The sequence below is a fragment of the Elaeis guineensis genome, chromosome 6, assembly GCF_000442705.2.
Source record: "Elaeis guineensis isolate ETL-2024a chromosome 6, EG11, whole genome shotgun sequence".
In the NCBI taxonomy this organism is placed as follows: Eukaryota; Viridiplantae; Streptophyta; class Magnoliopsida; order Arecales; family Arecaceae; genus Elaeis; species Elaeis guineensis.
In genome coordinates, this window is record NC_025998.2 from 119,022,543 (window position 1) to 119,043,655 (window position 21,113).

General features: G+C 35.5%; 1 protein-coding gene and 1 pseudogene across 2 annotated transcripts; one reads left to right on the plus strand and one right to left on the minus strand.

The window, feature by feature from the left end:
• Positions 1 to 4,005: 4,005 nt before the first annotated feature.
• LOC140858826 (zinc finger BED domain-containing protein RICESLEEPER 2-like) lies at positions 4,006 to 7,285 on the minus strand (annotated as a pseudogene).
• LOC105046768 (uncharacterized) lies at positions 7,263 to 15,135 on the plus strand. 2 transcript variants are annotated; one of them, XM_010925477.4, is made up of 6 exons: positions 7,263 to 7,714; positions 9,562 to 9,714; positions 11,515 to 11,608; positions 11,855 to 11,937; positions 12,062 to 12,215; positions 14,657 to 15,135. In XM_010925477.4, the coding sequence occupies exons 1-6, from the start codon at positions 7,580 to 7,582 to the stop codon at positions 14,890 to 14,892; spliced, it is 855 nt and encodes a 284-aa protein (XP_010923779.1). In that variant the 5' UTR covers positions 7,263 to 7,579; the 3' UTR covers positions 14,893 to 15,135. The 2 variants fall into 2 exon arrangements, with proteins under 2 accessions (XP_010923779.1, XP_019706731.1); XM_019851172.3 differs by having other exon boundaries at positions 7,267 to 7,714; positions 11,512 to 11,608.
• The last annotated feature ends 5,978 nt before the right edge of the window (positions 15,136 to 21,113 follow it).

The following is a 21,113-nucleotide window of genomic DNA, read 5'->3' on the forward strand; positions in this document are numbered from 1 at the left end:
AAGGAGTTTCAACTTCTTACTATAGAGCCTAGCACTCTTTTTGCTAAGGATAGGTGTGGCTAGCTGATGGGGAGATGTAGGTGGTAGGTTAGTGGGGTTATCATAGCTAGGAGGTGCTATTGCATTTAGAATCCTATCGAAGGCTATAGCAACTAGGATGGGTTCCTGATGAGGGGAAGTAATAGCCTGTAGGGTTTTGGACGGTAGGAGGGAGGCCATAGGTTCTAGAGGAGTGCCTGATGGGGTCAACATCAAGTAACCATTAGAGGGGTTCAAGAAGTTGATATGATGTTTGTGAGATTTGACTTCAAAAAAAGTACATATGATATAGGAAAATGAAGGGGCTTAGAAGCAGGGGGTTAGGCATCAAGGGGTAAAGCGGTTTATTCAAGATTAGAGTGGATAGAGGGTTGTGGTTGAACGTAGTTTATTGGATGGGTCCATTGGAGTGCCTTCGCCCTTGGAAGGAGTAATAGTGAGGATGACGCCTTTCTGGAGAGCTGTTCATCGATGATTCTATGTGGCATTGGACATTACTAATTAAGTAATTATATTAGAGCAATAATCTTAGAGTTTGTCTCCTACCCATCTTTATGATGATAAGTGCTTAGATCAATGATAATAGTATTTGAAATTTAAATTATACTCCTAGTGGATCTGATTACAAAGTCTGCTAGATACTTCCTTTTTACCAACATCTTTTTATATTTTGGATTTATTCTTGGGTGACAACAGTGTTATAGCCTGTTAATATTCTTTCTTGGATCTAAATTATCACCAAAGGCCTTTTATATTTTGGCCTACTAACATCCTTTTATTTATCCATGAAAACTGGATCAGATTATAGAAGCCTACTGGTCCAATGGCATGATCCCATGCAGATCCACCATCTATGGACGGCTAGGATGAAAAAGTTCTTATCCAATGCCAGCCTCTTCAAACTCATCAAAGTCATGAATACTCATGATGACCTTCATTCTAGTGCAAAACGTGTATGTGATGGTGGAAAGGCCTTGCTTGAGATGAAGACTTCCATCACCGTCAGTTTCATCATTGGAGGCCGGCATCCTCGCCGCCGGCTCCTTCAGTAGCTACTCCATAAAATCGGAAAGGGAGAGAAAGAAATTGGAGATGAAGGGGGCATACTAGGTTGTTTCTTTAATTTTAGGAATCGAGATTTTTTTTTTGAGTGGTAGAATAGGTGTAAGACGATACATATATTTAAGAGTGGATGATATCACTCATTGCTTGATCATAATTAGAGGGTAAAATTATCCATAAAATTGGATGGTTGTGATAATGCTAGGGCTAGAAATGGGTCAGGGTGGGCTAGGCCACACATCTACCCGAGCCCAGCCCGTAATTTTTTAATAAGCTTGGGGCCGAGCTTCGGTCTGAAAATTTTTTAAAATATAAGGCCCGAGCCCGGCCCGGATCCGATCGGACCGGCCCGAACCTAATCAGCTTGGCCCAAACCCGAGCCCAGCTCGAGCCCAATCGGGCTTTGTGTGTGTTTGGTACTTGCAATCCTACATTTTCTTTCCAGTCTTCCTCTTTTCAATGGCTTGTTTTGCAAGTTCAGGTTTATGTAGCCCTCAGGATTAAGATCCTATTCTCTAAAACTCTTTTTAAAATATAATTGCGATTACTGATATGAATTTGAACTTCAAGGTCATCTATAGTATGAGCAGCAAAAATAAGTCTAATGCCTTGAATACCAAATAGATGTGCAAATAAAGTAGAGACATTATTAATAAAATTGGGTAACTGAATCTAGGTAGTGTCATTTTCATCAGGTTAGACAAGAACAACATGGTGCAGATAGCGATACAAATCATGTTAGTAGTATGTTGTACTCAATGAAATTAAGGCAACCCAAATTATTTATGTCCACATACTCATCAGTGTACAATCCGGTATGATAAGATAAGAAGGCTACATGCTGATTGAAAATGAAATGAAAGTCTCACTATTCAGAGTGATACCTGTAATCAATGACTTTGCCCTCACGTTGACCTCTAGAATCCAAACGGTGATGCATTCCAATTGATTTCTTGCTTTCTCCTGGAGCAAGCATAAACCACAGAGTTATTGACTGAAACTATATTATCAATCAATCAGTATGATGAAACCATCAATAACATGCACAAAATGGTGAAATGATAATATGAAGAAAATAGGATGAAATGTTATGACTTACAGATAGTTGGAAAAGGTTAGAATGGTAATGGGAACTTGTATAGGAAAAAAAGGAAACACCATATTTGTTATGTATATCAAGCATCATAGCATAACCATCAAGACAACCCATTCATTTAGGACCAAGTTGCTTGTGTGTTATCTAAAGAGATAATTTATAGAGGTAATCAAGAGCAATTGATGGATAGTAATGCTTGCCTTCATACACATAGGGATGGTGAGAACATGTGAGACTTGCATCTAATATGGGGTTGGATGCATCATTCAAGGAGAGGGTTCAAGTGAGACTGAACAGAGAAGCATTGCTAATGATATTTCTACATGTTATCATACGATTTTCAATTATTTCACCTTTATATATCATGGTCTATCTAGACAAGCGAAAATATAATTCTTTGGGACTCACTAATGCACTGCAGCGGATGAACAAAATAAAAAGTTGCCAGTAGGACAAGAAATTTTTTTACTTTTAATTATTAGAATAATTTGACACTCATAAGCAACTAACTGGCATTTTTTCCATTGAAAATGCCACCCATAACCATCTGCATACCATTTCAATCCCAACTTAATTCATCAAGTCTAAACCAATCCACTGAATACTTCTAAAGCAAATTTTAAGATTATTTGGGTAAAGATAATAAAAATAGTTGGTCAGCGTATAATTTAGTAACAAATAATTAGATATGAACAATGTATAAGGTTGAAGATATGAAATTCAAAAGCTATGTTTTGAGTAATACAGAGCAATATGGCAGGCAAGGCAATGTTTGACAATCACATAAGTTCCTGATATAAATTATACAAAATTCATTTAGTTCAAAAAGTGGATATAAGAAACTTACTTTTAAAAATCCAATTTCTAGCTCACCCTGCAAATAATTCAGCATAATAGTTAGATTCCAACAACATTTATGCAGAAAGGAACTAGGTTTATTTCATGAATACATCATATACCAACTGATTTGCTAAATACATATAGTTATACGTGGAAACAATACTAGGCTGAAGATCTAGCATGGCCGGATTAGTTGTTAAGGTATCAGCACAACCAATTAAATTTGATTTATTGTTAGTAGATTGATGTATCAATTAAAGATAATTTAAACCAACAACTCTGGGCAGCACCATACTCCTTAGCTGCACTAATAAAAATTATACTGATAAACTACAAAATTTTTTGTGATCATCATTTATCGCTAGAGGTGGGAAAAGAAAACAGGAAAGAAGGGTGCATCCAAGAACAAAAAATAATAGAAAAGCATATCCAAACAATAAATTGTATATAAATATGATGACCAAAAGAATGCAAACAGGTACCAAAACTTACAATCTTAACCTCTGTCCACAAAATTATTGCCTTAAAACAAAAGAGACAATTATTAATTAATGATCAGTCAGTCTGAGAGAGATTTTTTAAACAAGATAAATAAGAAATTTTCAATAAATAGAAATTCATATGCTTCAGATTTTTTAAAATTCTTCACATGAGTTGAATTCCAGCAAAATATTTTTCCTCCATCTTCATTCATCCATTATCATGAAAATCTATATTTAGAATAAACTAAATAATTAGAAGATGAAAAAATTTAAATATGAAGATTTGTAACTTCATATGGATTAAAATAAATTTTATAGATACTTACATAATATTATATCCATGTCCCAACTTTATTGTTTGGCTTGCTCCGGGGTACCATCATCTGCAATCAAGCTACTTGTAACTGTTAATACACATATCAATCATAAATCTTCAAAATATAAATATTATAAGTAAATAAAAAATATAACATAAATTTAAAATATTTATATACCTTCATCATATTCTTCACGAAGCCAATCTTAGATATAAACTAAGGCCTCAACAGTAGATGGGCTCAATGAACTTCGATACTAGTCTACAACTCTACCGTCAATGCTGAATGCCGATTCTGATGAAACAGTAGAGACTGAAATAATGAGAATATCTCTAGTCATTTTTGATAATATAGGATAGACTACTGCATTGTGCTTCTACCATGCCAAGATATCAAATTACTTGTCTCTCAAATTAGAAAGTACATCATCATCCAAATAACTATCTAGCTCTGATCTCTTTGGTATTTTCGAAGAAATTTGATTTCTAAACTGAACAAAATCTATGTCAAATTTTATTTTACTCAAATTAAAAGAAAAAATTGAATTTATGTCCCTTTGTCCATCAAAATCAACTGTTAGCTCATTTGAACTCATAGAAGGTTGCACTCTTATTGCATCTGCATACTCATTATAAAATTTATAAAGACAAGTACGAATATCATCAATCTTTTTCTTGTTCTCTTATGCATCAAATGCTATTTGATAACAAAATTCTATAAATATCAACTTTGATCTCGGATCCAAAATAGAAGCAATGACCAATAAAATATTGCACTGAGATCAATATTTGTTGAACTTCTTTTGCATCTCATTTGTCAACTGCTTTAATATATCATAATTATCATTGGTCTCAACACTCCCATTCATCAATAGAGTCCTAATTCTCCAAATTTTGTTTATATAGAAATTAAATGTGGGATACTTGTAATCAGAAAATACTTTAGTGGCATCTAAAAAGCCTTCTAAAAATTTAAGAATTACATCAGCTTGTTTCCATTCATTATTGCTGGGACATATACATGAATGCTCGATTGCATATCTAATATAAATATATTTATAAGTAATTGCATCAGTCAATATTTTATAAGTGAAATTCCTTCTTGTAGCAACATCCAAATTGAGCCCTTTTTTAATAGGAAGTCTCATGTGTTGTGCAATTTCATTAAATTCTTGCATTCGAGATGGGGATGCAGACACATATCTAATAATCTCTCTTATGCATTCGATAGCTTCATGAATTATTTTTATCCCATCCTGAACCATAATATTTAATATATGTGCACAACATCTAATATAACTATACTCTCCATTAAATAACATTCCGTAAAAAAAATGATCTTGAATCCTTCTAATTACAACATCATTTGTGGAGCAATTATCTATAGTAATAGCACATATTTTAGAATCCAATTTTCATTCAAGAAGGCACTTTCCAATAGCATCTTCAATTGCAAAACTTGTATAAGGGTATGGTAGTTTCTTAAAACTAATTATCTTCTTATATAGAATAAACTCGGAATCAATATAATGTGCTGTGAGAAAAATATAACCAATTTTTTGATTTGATGTCCAAATATCAGTAGTGAAACTTACCTAAGAACTGAATTTCTTAAATGTATCATGCAATTTTTTTCTTTCTGTTTGGTACAAAGCCATATAATCATTTCTTACTATCTTATGAGCATTAACATTAAACAATGGCTGAACAGATCTCATAAAATTTGAAAAAATAAGATGCTCAATAATACGAAATAGAAGCTCGGCACATATGATAAATTTTGCAAGTAATTTTCTACTCTCTTCTTGGTTGAATTTAAAAGACTTCACCAGATCTTTTGAACTTCCTACTATAATATTTGATTAACTGGATTCTTTTGATATTTCTTACAAATATTTTTAAGATGCCATTTAAGATGACTTGTTCCTCCTTTTGTACTGCCACTTAATACCTTTTTACAATATTTGCATGTAGCTATTGATTCATTAGATTTTTTTCCTCAATAAAATGAGTCCATACCCAAGATCTTTTCTTAGAACCTTTGTCACAATCAATTTCAGAATTATCTTTATTTTTGTCACCTTCATTCCTTATATGTTCAATAATTTCATTTTCATCCATTTTAGATTCAAATATTAAAAAAATAAACTGTATAAATAATATTATAAATTACTCAAAAGAACTAGTTAATATCAAATTACAGCATAAATTAAAAACTATGCATAACTATGCATCCTAAAGTATCATCATGCACAATCTTGTAGGCTATAGGCTTAGCACAATGGTCACTATGTTTAAAGCAAGAATATCTTATCACCTCAAGACTAGAAAGTATCAGGTCTCTTTATCTCTATGCTCCTTTCCTCTAAGAGTCTAAGCCCAGAGACGGCGACAGGTGAAGACTAAGGATGCGAAGACTGGTGTTGGTGCTTACTGATGACTCGATGAGCGAAGATGGAAGACCGATGTCGCCGCATTAATGATGGTAGGTGGGGGAAGACGGAATCTTAGAGTCGGTGATGGCGAAAAATCAGAAGATGAAAAATGAAAGTCGATGAAGGCCACTCAGAAGTCCGATGAACACCGATGGCCGATGGGTGAAGAGAAGACATCCGAAAGATGAAAGACGAAAATCGATAAAGGCCGTCTGGAAGTCCGACGAACACCAATGGCCGATGGGTGAAGAGAAGATACCCTCGTCGGCGATGGGAGAAGACGAAGACGGCGATGGCCGGTAGATGGACAAGGACCACGATTCATTCCACGGCCAGGGGCTAGGGCATCACACGAGAAATTTGTGAAGTCCGAAGAGGTGAAGACGAAAGGCCAGGGCAAGGCGGCGGGCTATAAAATTAAGAATCAGGCTCAGGGAGACTAATTCTTAAAAATTAAGAATCGGGCTCGGGCTAACGGGCTGCAATTCGAGCTGGTTCGGACCAAAATTGATGGGCTGAACTTCGGACCAGGCTCGGGCCGGACTAAGGACATACTCGAGCCCGGCTCGAAAGATAAATACGCTCTATAATTTAGCCCAAATCCGACCTGAATTATTTCGGGGCTACCCTAAAGCCCGACCCAAAGTCGGACTGGCCCAATGGGCTTCGGGCCAGTCCGAACCCATTTTTAGCCCTAGATAATGCCATCCTCCATTGTGTAAGAGAGTATCTTTAGAAAAAATTTTTATTATATTTTAAAAAATAAACATATTTTCTTGCATATAACGAAAGAAAGTAAAATTTCAATATATTCAAAAAATAATAATTTTTTTAAAAATATTTCATAAAATTTAGATTCTATTTTACTAATGAATAGATTAAATTAATCAATCAAGAATAAATATATTTATAGAAATCAGAAAATAAAAGATTGCTGTAGAGTCCCAATATCTTTTTAAAGGATTTCATCTCACCTCTTCGCAGAGTATTAGCTAACCAGATTGGCTTTATACATCCCTGTCCACCCAAAAAAAAAAAAATTGCAAGTTCCTTTCACTTTATCTTTCTCTCAAAAAATTATACTTTGCCGAAGAAATTCATCACAATAAAGCACTGCATCAGCCGAAAGTTAGAAGAAATGCCATCCTCCTCCTCTACGGTTCCGAGGGTGGATTATTCTCTCGGACCGAACTTTGAGAATTCGCTCTAGCGAAGGATTGAAGGGGCGAAGAACAAGAGGAAACTTCTAAGGATAAAAAGGAGGATTCTTTTCCCTTGGAATACAAAAAGGGGTGGGTGGGATCGAATTATGATGAAGCTAGCGGTATCACCACCAATCTTGATGAGATCGTTGAGAAAGGCATTTTTCTGTAGCGCTGCATCCAAATGGGAAGGCGGCGTCTCCATGGTGCAAGGAGCTTCCAGAGGAATTGGCCTTGAATTCGTGAGAAAAACCCATTCATGCTCCATATTTTATAAAATTTAGGGTTTATTTTGTTTTCTGATGGTCCTTAATGTTCTTCTGTTTCATGCTTTGAACTTTATTTTAACACTTCATGTTATTGCTTATTCAAGTTGCACGTGAAAAGTTCTAGTTATAGGTTATGTCATTGCTTGTTATGTTGATTTGGTCCAAATGCTTGAACCTCTTCTTTTGATCTGAATTATATTTTTAAGATGTGCCGCTTTAAGTTTTGAGGAGGACATAATTGTTGAGAATGAAATATCCAAAAATGTGTTGCAATGATGCTATAAAAACTGTATACTATGTAAGTAATGAGGTGTTAACGTTGGAACCAAAAGAAGTTTAAAAACATGTGAAGTAATTGATATGTTTGTATAGAAATCACCTTTACAAAGATTGTGGATTTATAAATGGAAGAAGGGGAAGAGCAGATGGAAGAATAAGGGATGTAAACTTGAATTACCACCAAGATGTAACACTTGGAATCCGTCAAGAAAATTATTTAAAATCAGCTAAAAGTCAGTCTAGAATATGTTGAAGTGGCTAACCCAGCTTTTGAAAACATACAGTAGAGCACTATCAACTTTGTTATTGGCAAAGAAGCTCTTTGATAGGGTGAAGCATTGAGGACTTTAAGACTGGCCTAAACACTATCAAAGCTAAGCTAGATATACCTAAATAGTAAGCATTTGTAGAAAGAGAGAAAGAGAGAGAAACTGTATTCACGCTTCATTGTGACTTCCATCTGGTAGAAGTGGTGCTTAATATTATAATATTGGGTGTTCATAAAAGTAGGATCTTTATCCTGAATCTTGAATTTCTCTCTATCATTTTTTTTTTTTTACAATTCCATCCTGTGCATTGATGCCGAGACATTCAGTCGAATTCCTTGCTGGCCATATCAATGTACCAATCTAATGGACTACCTAGTACAGTCAATGAATATCTTTGCACATTCATCCAATGAAACACTTTGATAAACCACAGATGCATCTTTAGATGCTAGGATTCAGAAGTGACGGACCTGAAAACAAGGGAAAAGTAGGGGAAAGAAGAACTGGAATCAGAATCATGAGGATATAGTACTTGTCCTCTGACAAGCAGAAATAAATAAACTTTCAAGCAGATGCTCTAAAATTATGGGTTTGGCTAATTTTACATAAAATAGTGACCAAGAAGAAACATATCAGATCTATAATGCTTGCTGATTGTCATCGCAGTAGACCTAGGAACTCACTGGACTCTATATGCCCTAGGACAAGATATTCTGCAACATTAGATAGGCTTCTATACTGGTCAATATTAGATGCATTTGATGGTGAAATATTGGTTCTATGCACACTATCTATGTTTATCATACTTTATTCTTCTTTTTTTGCCTCCTCTCTTTTCATGTCTGATGGACTGGAGATGGCTTATTTGAGTTTTTTTTGGCTTCTCAAAGAAACCTATATACCCCATTTAAATTCAGTGAAGAAAGTATATTAAGACTTGACTAACCATTGACTTACAAGAATTAATTAATTGAAGCATTTTGGTCTATCTTATCGATAACATAACTACAATGTATCCATGTCTCCAAATAAAATCTTTTAATCTATTTTAGGACAAGCAATGCTTTTCAATCTAATACCCGAACTATGTCACCAAAAGTCAAGGCCTTTATTTTGGTTGTGCTTTTAAGTCTTATATCAGATGACCATGCACAATTCATTTGTCTACTGCTAGAAACCTATGTTGCAGCAGACATCAGGTAGCATGTGAATATATTTCACTTCCATCAAAAAAAAAAAAGTGAATATATTTCTCACATTTCTGTGGGACAGGCAAGGCAACTGTTGGAGAAGAATGAAAAAGGGCATGTTATTGCTACTTGTCGGAATCCTGATGGGGCTACTGGCCTTCTTGAATTGAAAAGAAAATTTATGGAACGCGTCAACATAATGCAACTGGATGTAACAAATGAGAGCACCATACAGGTAATACCAGTTTTTTTTTTTGTCTGAATCATTTAGTGCTTTATGTTTTACATTCAGAAAAATATATAAGCTGCATCTAGATGCCAGGAACTGATCTAATCACACTTATACTCCACATTCTTGATATTGAAAGATGCTTAAATTTTTGATCCAATTAATTTATCTCCCCCGAGCCAAGTGAAAGATGTGTAATAGTAACTCAAAATTGATATAACGAGGTGTTCGTTGGTAGGCTTCACAGTGTGAGGTGCTTTCCTAGATGTCAAACTGGCATACTATGTTACTGTATGGAATATTTAGATTTTTCTAAGCTAAAAAATATTAACTTATTTTTCTGATAAAATAAACAAATAAATGAATGCCCATTTTTAATAGAAGAACAAATTGAATATCAAACATGTTAGCATGCTTAAAATAGTTCTGCATGTAGAATGTTGATTTATCTGTTGTGATTTGGCGTCTCTTACTTTTCATTATGTTTTTGTGCTACTTGTGGGACATGTGTTCTCATGAATTATTATTGTAGAGCTTGGAGCTGTGACAAATCGAAAGGGGTTATGCTAAAACCTAATATAGTAGAAACACTATGAAGGCCCAGGATTTTGAAGGAAAATAAGGCAACTTAGTACCATAGGTTCTTTCTTTTAGTGTTGTCAGCAAAGTTCCACCTATGAGGTTCTTAAGGTAATTAAACCTTATATACATTTCTGTGCTAAATGATTTCTCAGTTTTCCAGTCCTTGTGATACGTAGTTGACAATGAATTAATGCAAATTATGCTGAATTCCTGTCTGTTTTTTCGTATAAAATATTTTATATTTCCTTTTATATAAGTAAAGGATGCAATGTTGCTTGCAGATATATATTGTTAGAACCTTTTCTTTGTGTTTTTGCATCGAAATTGCAGTTTGTTGAGCAACAGACTAATGATTACTGATAAATCTTATATATCTGTACAGTTAAGGCATTTATTTGGAGCATAAAATAAAATTTATCTTTGATCAGGATCAAATAAATGAAAGCATAGATCCCCTAAGCTTGACCAAAAGATTTACTTTTATTGTTGATTTGCAATTCTATTTTTTTGGCCAAAGGAATACCGGATTTTTGAATTGTCCATAGCCAAGTGTTCTACTAATTATTCCACATGCAGACAGATTAAGATAGCAATAATTCTGAGATCTCCAACTGAGCTATTTTTGTAAAGCTTATTGAGACAAACTTCAATTGGGTGTTTCTTTTAGTGATGAACCCTCCATTACATGGTTATATCGTAGTTGCCAGAATCAGAAGTGAGTGTGGGAGATGGTGCGGGTGTGGGTGAGGACAAGCAGATACTTTGGAAACAATTCAGTCAAGGAAGCATTTGGGAAGCAGGTGCGGTTTCAAGATTCTGGGAAGACTCTGAACTCTGAAGTGGGTGTTTACGCTTTATAAAAGAGTGCAGCTACTAAGGGCTATATAGCTTATTCAGAGGCAGAAAACTATTATGTATTCTTTTGTTGAAAGGATTACTGCAACAGTATTTGTCAACCTGAGGCTGAAGATATCTAATAGATTCTTGTTTTTTGATGTTTTATCTGATGGTTGGTTTCACCTTTATATTACTTTCAGTTGAGAACTACTATGTTTGATATTCTTACGGTTTTGCTGCTGCTTAAAAATTCTATTTACTTTCTTATTACTTGAAACTCTATTTCTTGTTCCTGTTAGATGCTTATCTTTTATCAAGCTCTCATCATTGAGATATCACTTTCAATTGCATATCTAAATTCATTCAAAATGTTATTTCTCATAGCAGGCAACAGCAGCCTCTATAAGAGAAAGCTATGGGTCACTGAACCTACTGATTAATGCTTCTGGAATTCTTTCGGTACCTAATGTATTACAACCTGGTATGTACCTCTATCCCTTTAATTGCTTGAGTATTGATAGTTCTTTATAGATTTTCCACTGGCAATTTGTGTTCATTTGCTTTGCAATTTCCTTACTGGATTTTCTATTCGTGTTGATTTGGAGATTTCTTTTTATTTGATCAGATATCCGTTTAGAAAAATGAAATTGCCCTCATGCAGTTTGCAATATAGATAACATTATTCATCATTTTTCTGATTCTGGAATTCCTCTCATACTTAGTGCAGAAACAACACTAAGCAAGGTAGAGAAATCATCTCTGCTGGTTGCATATGAAGTCAATGCCATTGGCCCCATTCTAGTGATTAAGGTATCTTCCACTGGATTGTTTTATTTGTGTTCCTGATCTGCTTGAACTATTCTTATACTTTTTGACTTGCATTTTGGTGATAACCAATAACATGGCTAAATTCTGCACAAAAATTTATGACTAGCACATGTGGCCACTTCTGAGGGTGGGCGGTGGCTCTGGACTAGAAAGAAAATTTGCTGTTGTAGCAAACTTGAGTGCCAGAGTGGGCTCAATTGGAGACAATGGTTTGGGGGGATGGCATTCATATCGCTCTTCAAAAGCAGCATTAAATCAGTGTATGTGATGCACGTTGCAGCACTTTGTTCCTCATGCCTTTCCATTAGCACTATCAGTTTAGACTTTAGAGGTGGTATTTATGCATCTGGTCATTTGCTGTGGCTGTTGGTATTGACTTTTTCTTTCCTACATGCGATGCATGTCCTGTGATGTAATCATGTCTTATATATAACCCATCGTAGTTGTGACTGTGGTATCGTGCTAAAAGGTCAACAAACACCTTTATGCTGAAACCAATAATGTGGTGGGGTATGAACATGGTTTTGCTGAACATACAAACTTTGGTATGAGACATTTCAAAAATGGCAAAATTTTGAAATCAGATGGATATCAGTTTCATTTGTAATGAACATAGGATTTTCAAAAGCCAGATGCAGTTATCCATGTCCAATTATCGACATATATGTATGTTAGGTAGAATATTTATTTACATGTATTTAAATTTCTGTGAGGCAAACTACATCTATGGTTTCAAAACAATTTTCCATATCAGACTAGAGGAAAGGAAAACTAATTTTTTTCAAAAAACTATCAACAGTATATGTGATATGTCATCATTATCATTACCTTTATGCTAGCTATATCAGGATACTTTTTCTTTGGCTAGTATATCTAAAATATTGAACAATGATACTATAGCAAGTACTTCTAATGGACAATAAACATGTTCTCCTTCAAGACAGCATAGTATGAAAGCCTGGTAACAGCATGAATAGGCCATCAAATACCAGATTTAGATACTATAATGCAAATGAAGTCAAGCTGAATTGCTGAGATACATGTGAATCATACTTATTCCTCGCCCTCCCCTCCAAATAAAAGAAAGACTTCTCAGATAGATTGCTAATCCTTTTGCTGGGTCTCTAGGAGAATGTTAATCAGCAAAATGATGCATATTTCTAGTACTGCAAGCAAAGTTTGCGGAACCGGTACCGGCGGCCGTATCGGCCGACTGGCGGTATGGCTCGGCATGCCTCCGTTCCGTTCCGTTTCCAACCAAGGTGAACCGACGAAAGAAAACGGAGCCGAACCGAAGAAGAAAAAGAGAGAAAGAGAGATAAATAGAGAGAGAGGGAGGAAGAAAGAAAAAGAGGGAGGGGGTCTGCTGGAAGGGCCGTCGGAGGGCCTCCGACGGGCCGCCGTGGCCCGCGGGTGGCATTTACGCCCCCTGCAGCTACGCGACGTGAAACAAGGGCGATCCGCCCCTGTTTTTCATGTTTTTTTTTAAATTTTTTTTTTTAAATGAAGCCGACACTGAGTTTGCCGGCATCACTTAAGTGAAGCTAGCAAGCCCTATGCCGGTTTCATTTAAAAATAGATTTTTTTTAAAAAAGTACGGAAAACGGGGCGGATCACCTATGTTTCACGCCGCAGATCCGTAGGAGGCGTTTACGCTGCCCGACGGCCACGACGGCCCGTCGGAGGCCCTCCGGCAGCCCCTCCGACATACCCCCCTCCCTCTTTTTCTTCCTCTCTCTTTCTCTTCCTCTCTTTTTCTCTTTTTCTCTCTTTTCTTTCCCGGCACCGGCATGTGCCATTTTTCACGCCGGAACCATCTCAATTCTCTGCCGGTACAGTTTGGCACACCCCGAACCGGCCAGTTCGGGACGGCTCCGAAAACGCTGACTGCAAGCAATGGACAATATGAGTCTACTATTAAATATTGAAGCACTTAAATTTTATATTAGACTCTTCATTTGATGGTGGTATCCTCTTATTATGAAGTGAATGGATCCGAATCCTTTTCCCTCCACATTTGACTTGAGAAATGAAACAAGAATGTGTATATATAATACCATTATGAATTTATGATCACACCTAGGAAAATATTGTGAGATTAACAATTTGCTTATGCAGGCAGGGATGGGGTATTTTGCAAATCCTTATGTAAAGAATTATAAAAGCAATTTTTTTCAACAGATTGGTCGACAATACCTAAGAAAAAATTCATCTTTGTTCTTCACTGCATGAGTCTTATGCATACAATCAACAATTTCAGTTCTGCTTCTTGAAGTTACTGGATCATTAAGGGAAGTTGTGTTTTTGTTGGGAGTTATTGTCTGGACAAAATGTCATAGATCATCAAGGAAAGTTTTGTGTTAAGGGATGCATCAACATTTCTAACAGGAACCTGCTGTAACATGTATCTTTTGAAACTGGTCCTAAGATGACCATACATATAAAATCTTAAAAGTAGTTGGTACCATATATAAATCAGTAAGTTATGAAGCATGGAGACTAAATTAAAGTGCTTCATGTGCAATTTTAGAGTACAAGATACAGAAAAATCTGTGATTCTTTACATTAGAAAATTTCACATTTTCTATTACGAGTATTTGGACAGACTGCTAACAAGTAATATGCTGACTTGAATGTGCTATTTTGATGGATAAGGGATCTTCAATAATCCTGTTTCTGTTTTCTTTTCACATGTGTGCAGTGACAAAGACTATATCTGTGGAGTTTGCTCGAAAAAAGGATCCAATTATTTGCATTCTGTTGCATCCTGGAACTGTTGATACAGACCTTTCACGGCCATTCCAGAGAAATGTACCACAGGGTAAGCTCTTTACAAAAGAGTTCTCTGTACAGAAGCTCTTAACCATCATAGACAACTCTAAACCCAGTGACAATGGGAAATTCTTTGCTTGGAATGGTCAAGAAATTCCATGGTAATTGGTGCCACCACCAAGCCATGACCGGCATCATCCAATTGGTCTAATAACTGCTTCTGTTAGCCGTGACAAGTAGCCAACCTGCCGATAGCAGCCATTTCTTCCCTGCGTTGATAGCAGCCATTTCTTCCCTTCATTTCCTCACCAATTTTTGGTGAATCTTTCGGCCACAACACATTGGTCACTCTTTGCACACTTTCTGAATTAATCTTTTTCATTACGTTATCATGATACTAGAAGCTACTGAATCTAAAGACTACTAGGAGATAAGTTTATTGGACCCTTGGCACTGGGAATGACTTATGTCAGCGCATCTAGAGCATAAAGCAACCTGCCAGGAACATAAGCTTTTTGCTGAGTCCTTGGACTTTTTTTTTTCTTTTTTTTTCCTTTTTTACCCCTAAATGCAAAAGCTGTTCCATTTTTGCAAATGGATTTTTCTTATTTAATAAGGATGGCTTTTCCTCTATTGCATATTTGCATCATTTCTCCTGAATTATCCCTCAGCAAAACTTTACAATAGCAGCCAATCACCATACTTTGCTGTGAGACTATCATGAGATTTCACAAAACCAAGAAATTCGGGCAAATATCGACGTTGTGTGCAAATTTTTGAAGTGGATCTAAATTAATTTTGACAAGTAAAATCCACTTTTTTCCTCGAGCTTTGGTAATGTATCTTTGGAAAGATGTATGGAATGCTAGAGATTTATTGCAGGGCGATTATGCGCAACTTAAGTTGGCATGATAGCGTAGTCATTTAATCACCTGCCCATTGTTGTTGAAGTCAAGAGTGTCAATTGCATGAAAGACGTTGGTTCATACCATGTCTCTGTTTTCCCCCCTTTTGATAAGATCGTTGTATTATATATGAACAAAATGTTTCTTAATAAACAATATACATTTGTTTTGTCTGTAGTCATTTTAACTTTGAACCATTCTAAAAGTTATTCCTTTTTTTTTTTTTTTGGTAATAGGAAAGGGGTTTGGGGGTGTGGGTGGGGGGGGGGGGGGGGGGGGGGGGGAGGGCGTCCTAACATAGCTACTCTTCTAGATGTGACCATAAAGGCTCTAGATTTTGCTGGAGAATGTTCGATTCGGGGATGAATTTAGACAACGGACGTCATCTTCCCCATCATATGGGCGAATCGAACGGATAAGTATATCACTTCAACACTATCATGAGCCGGTGGATCAGCTATCCCTTTCAGATCCTGCATCTTCCTCCCTATCATATGGATGAATCCAACGGATGAATACATCACTCCAACACCATCGCGAAATGATGGACCAACTGTCCTTTTCAGATCCTACATCCAGACCATTAGGAATAACTCGCTTTTCGGATCATTTGGTTGGAAGGCAAAGATCTGTTCCATCGGGTTTCATCGGGCTACCACGATGGTTAAAAGTTATTTCTTGTTAATGCCTTCAAAATATAGGGAGACTTACCGTAATGAAGCCATGTCAAAGACTTGTTCAAGGTGGTGGACTCACTTATCTAAAAGAGAGAATTGTCGACTCTCAAACAACATTAAAATGCTCAAGTAACTTGGTTGCCATGGTGGTTTTATGCCTTTAGTTAGGGGTCCTTCTCACCGAGTAATTAGGTCAAAAAGGACTGGAATGGGCAGTGAGCCTCTTACTTCGCAGCTTTCCTACTTGTTAAGGTATTTATAAGCCAAAGTTGACCATTGGGTTCACCAAATAAAAAGGTTGGACAGGGAACGACAAAAAGTGAACTGACGTGTACAAGTTTTATGCTTTCGCTAAAAATCAAAACTCAAATATTGGAATATGTTCCGGAAAAGCTGGACGTTTATGTGGAGCTCTACCGTGCTGCGCTTGTTTTTTAATTAATTAAGAAAAATTAAAAGCTTTTTTGTCAAATATTTTTAGGTACCAATCCTTTCAAACAGAGCAGAATGCCTACATGCCAAGAGCAGTGCGGGCGCGCGCGCTCTCTCTCTCTCCGTGTATCTCGATCTAAAGAAATATACATGCATATGTACCCTATGCTCCTCAACTTTTGAACGGCCAGGACAAAGCGCCCAAGGCTAATGATTTTGGGATGATCCTAGCCAATGGCCACATTTTTGGGATGGCAAGAAAGGAGAAAATTATTAGTTAGAACTATTCTATCATGTATATTTTGGAACTATTCTATTTTGGATCATCCATGTATATTTTGGATCATTCAATAAAAAATTATAGATCATTTAATATTGATAAAAAGGAGACTGTTAATAAATTTGATTGAAAATTTTGAATGGAAAAAAAATTATTTAACAACTAATTGTCCACTTTTGTTGGTTTGAATTAAAAAAAAAATTATTTTTTTTAGATGATGTAGTAACTTTTTATTGGATGGTCTAAAATACCTATGGTGGAATGATTTTAACCAATAATTTCTCTAAAAAAGAAGATTGGATTATGAAAAAAGAGAGAAAAGAAACAAAATAAAAAACTAAAAAGTACAATCGACAGCAATCTGCTGCCCATCAAATTACCACAGTGTTCTCTATCAACCGGGTTTAGGCTGTAACTTTTGCATGAAAAAATGATTATCTTCTTTCATGACTGTTGGATCATGCTTTACTGAGCTTTCAAAGCATAACATCAGTTTCATGATCTATATCGTAGATATAAGTAATAGAGGTATGCAACAAAATCAATCAAACCACAAAACTGACCCGAATTGCTAATTTTGGATCGATTTTTTCAGATATGATTTGATTATGTTTTAAAGATTTTAGAAATCGAAAAAATCAGTTCACTTTTGATTTCAATTTTGAAAATCTAATTTAAACTAAACCTACCCATGGGTATGTACACACATATATATATAACCCATCCATAGATTGTCCTTTTAGCTCATCTCATAAGCTACCCATTTAGTATGATTAGAAAAAATTAAAATGGATAGTAACTTATTTAGCCTATCCTATAAACTGTCTATTTGACATAAGCTAATAGCCCACAATCTGATAAACTGAACTGAATTGAATCGATTTCTTCAATTTAGTTTGAATTGATTTTTCCATATAGTCTATTCAATTTCAATTTCAATTTTAAAAAATCAATTCAAATCGATTTAGTTTGAAAATTGACTCCAAACCAGTTCAAACTGAATCATGCATACCCCTAGTAAGGAAGAGGTTGGCCATGCTTTCAATATTGTGCAAAGTTCGCATCATGAAACAATTATTTTTTCATGTGAAAGATACCACTTAAACCCCATCAATCAATAAATTAGATTATTTTGTATCTATTAAAATATATTATATATATACTGTATATGTATATTTGTATGCAGATATGGATAGATCGATAGATAGATAGATAGACAGACAGACAGATATATAGATTTTCCTCCTCTTCTCTTGTGAGGAAAAGGTATCTACTCCTTTTGACTTCAAAACCAATAATAGAGCTTGCAAATTATAGATTCTAAATTTAATCATGATCATGTTTACAATTGGAAATACCTAAAAACTGAAAATCATTTGTTTTGAAAATTATTTGTTCTGAAAATCATTTATTTTGATGGTCTCTAATTTATGTATCATGTAATCATAAAAATGGATGGCTCTATTATACTAATATGCTAAAATACATGGTAAAGTATTTAAATTAAGAGTTGACCTTATTGATCATGATTTTTTATATGTAATATGTATGGATGAAAATTGTATATTCTTACACTTAGATTATAACAAGGAATGGTCTCCTATTATTTGAACCGTTCAATTTTGTGTTTGCAAATTATATACGCTACATATCATCAAAACAATTATTTTTTAATTTTTTGAGGTTTTTATATTTTAAATCATAAATAATCTTTTGGTACGGATGCTCTTTTATTGATTTTGAAGCTAAGAGGAGTAGAAACCCTCTCCTCCAAAAACTCAAATTTTGTTTCTAATTCATGTTTCGATATTGACTTTTAGGTTAAATAATAAAAACATCATTTCAACTTTAATTCAATTTTATTTACACTTTTTCTACTTAAAAAAAAAATCAAAGTAGTCTTTTAAATTTTCAAAATATTCTAATGTAGTCCTGCTACTTATCTCCATTAATAGAATAGTGTCATATGAGCATCACATGATACCATCATTTTATAAAATGATTAAACTATATTTTCCTCCTCCTCCCACCATCACCGCCTTCATCTCCTCCTTCGCCATCTAGCTCCTCTTCTTCACCACCGCCTCTGTCTTCTTCTGCCTCCTCCCTCTACTATGGTCACAAACCCTCCTATTCTGATGAGGATGGAAGCGTCATAAGTTCCTCTTTTCCTCCTCTTCCTCCCCCTCCTTGCCCTCGCCAATCTTCTTCTTCCTCCTTCTTTGCCTTCTTCTCTCTTCTGAACTCACACCATATTCGGTCCATGGATCCCCTCCCACCTCAAGTTACAATGTAGTATCTTATATCCTTGATTTGTAGTTTTGGATAAGAAAAGATGTGATCAATAAATTCATAAAGAGTACTAGAAAGAGTGGACTTGAACATCCTTTTTCGGGCTGGCACAAGGTATACAAGAAAGGGGTTGGCTACAAAATCCTCTTCTTCTCCTCTATCTTACATCTCTATTCTTACAAGGCTAGCCAATTTATATTGTCTTTTTCTATCTACTTGGCTTAATATCAAGGGTGGCATTTCCTTTTATGGTATTGGGAATTCATTAGCAGCACTTGTTCTTACATCAACATTACTAATAGCATGGCTCTTTATGTTTAGTGTAAACTTATCTTGTACAATTGCTTTTTCATCATTGGTTGCTAGAATATTTGTTGCTGGAATTTTCTCTTCTTTTATCCACGTTCGGTGATCCATTTGGGAGCTATGTTCACTGCTTATTGGATTTTGGTTTTACTATTGCTGCTACAATTTTAGTCATAGGGGATTGTGCAACAAAATATTTGAGGATGTTGTATTGTTTGCCTCTTTGCCAAACTTCTTTTTGCATATCCTCCATTGTACGATTTAACCGGCATAGACTAAATTCAAATGGCACATCTGCTTTATCTATTATCGTGCTTTGGGGAATTGCAGAACAACATGCTCCATGATATTTTATTTCTTCTGCTTTCCTCTTTGTTGAACTTTTTACATCTCTTCTCTTATATAAATCAATTGGCACAAAGTCACTTCACAAGGCACATCCAGATTCAACTACTATCATGCTTTAACTGATGCTCTATGGACTGCTATTTACTATATGATTTTATTCTATTTCATTATATATGGGTCTCATACTAGTGCAGTCAATCGCCCTACTTCAATCTACTTCATTCACTAAGTGTTTTTGTTGCTTTTCACATAGTTGTTGGTTGCTATGTTCTTTTTTTCTTTATTCTATTTTTCTGTTATAGTTATACTTTTCTTGCAATATTTTCATATGTTTATTTCTTTGGGATATTTTTATATGTTACTGTTTGTTATCTTCTAGCAGCACGGTTAGCATTGTGATTTACTTCTTATTATGAATGTAGTGTTCAACTTTACCAAAATAAAAATCCCTTGCTTCTCCTTCTGTGCAAGGATATTCGATGGTAAGGAAACTAGCCAAGCGATCTTCCAAAACTCCAACCATAGCAGATGCCAAATGGTTGATACAAAAAGATGCTATATCCCTCTTCTTGATTTTAACAAGGGGAGATGCAAAACAGAGGAACTTTGGATGGACGACTATAATAATTGTTGCAATCCGGATTTGCACATTCAATCATTTATATATGGATTCATGTGTATCCAAAGAAATCAAGGATTAAAATTATAACCTACTTATCATTCTTGCTTTAGGACATGGAGATACGGAGAAGATTAAAAGGAGAGGGGAAGGACAAAAAGAGTGAGAGAGAAGAGAAGAGAAGAGAAGAACTAATGAAGGAATGGATATGTGGAGCAAAATCATAAAAAGAATTTGCATCTACATCCTTGGTGCCATTGATCTCGCCTCTCACCTCTACAATAGTTGCCTTTACTGTTATCTTATCTCCTCCAACATCCTTCTTGACCCCAACCCCCCTCCAAAGTAGCTCCTTCCATCTTTGCTTTTTCATCGTCGACCCCTTCTTCGCCCCCTCTTCTTTTTCTTCTTTCTCCTCACCCTTTTCTCCTCATAGTCTTCATCTTTCAATCCCACTTATGAGGTCTTCAATGCCGTCTTTGCTAAGGCTCGCTGATGTAGCTCGCCAAAAATTCATTGGAGAGTGG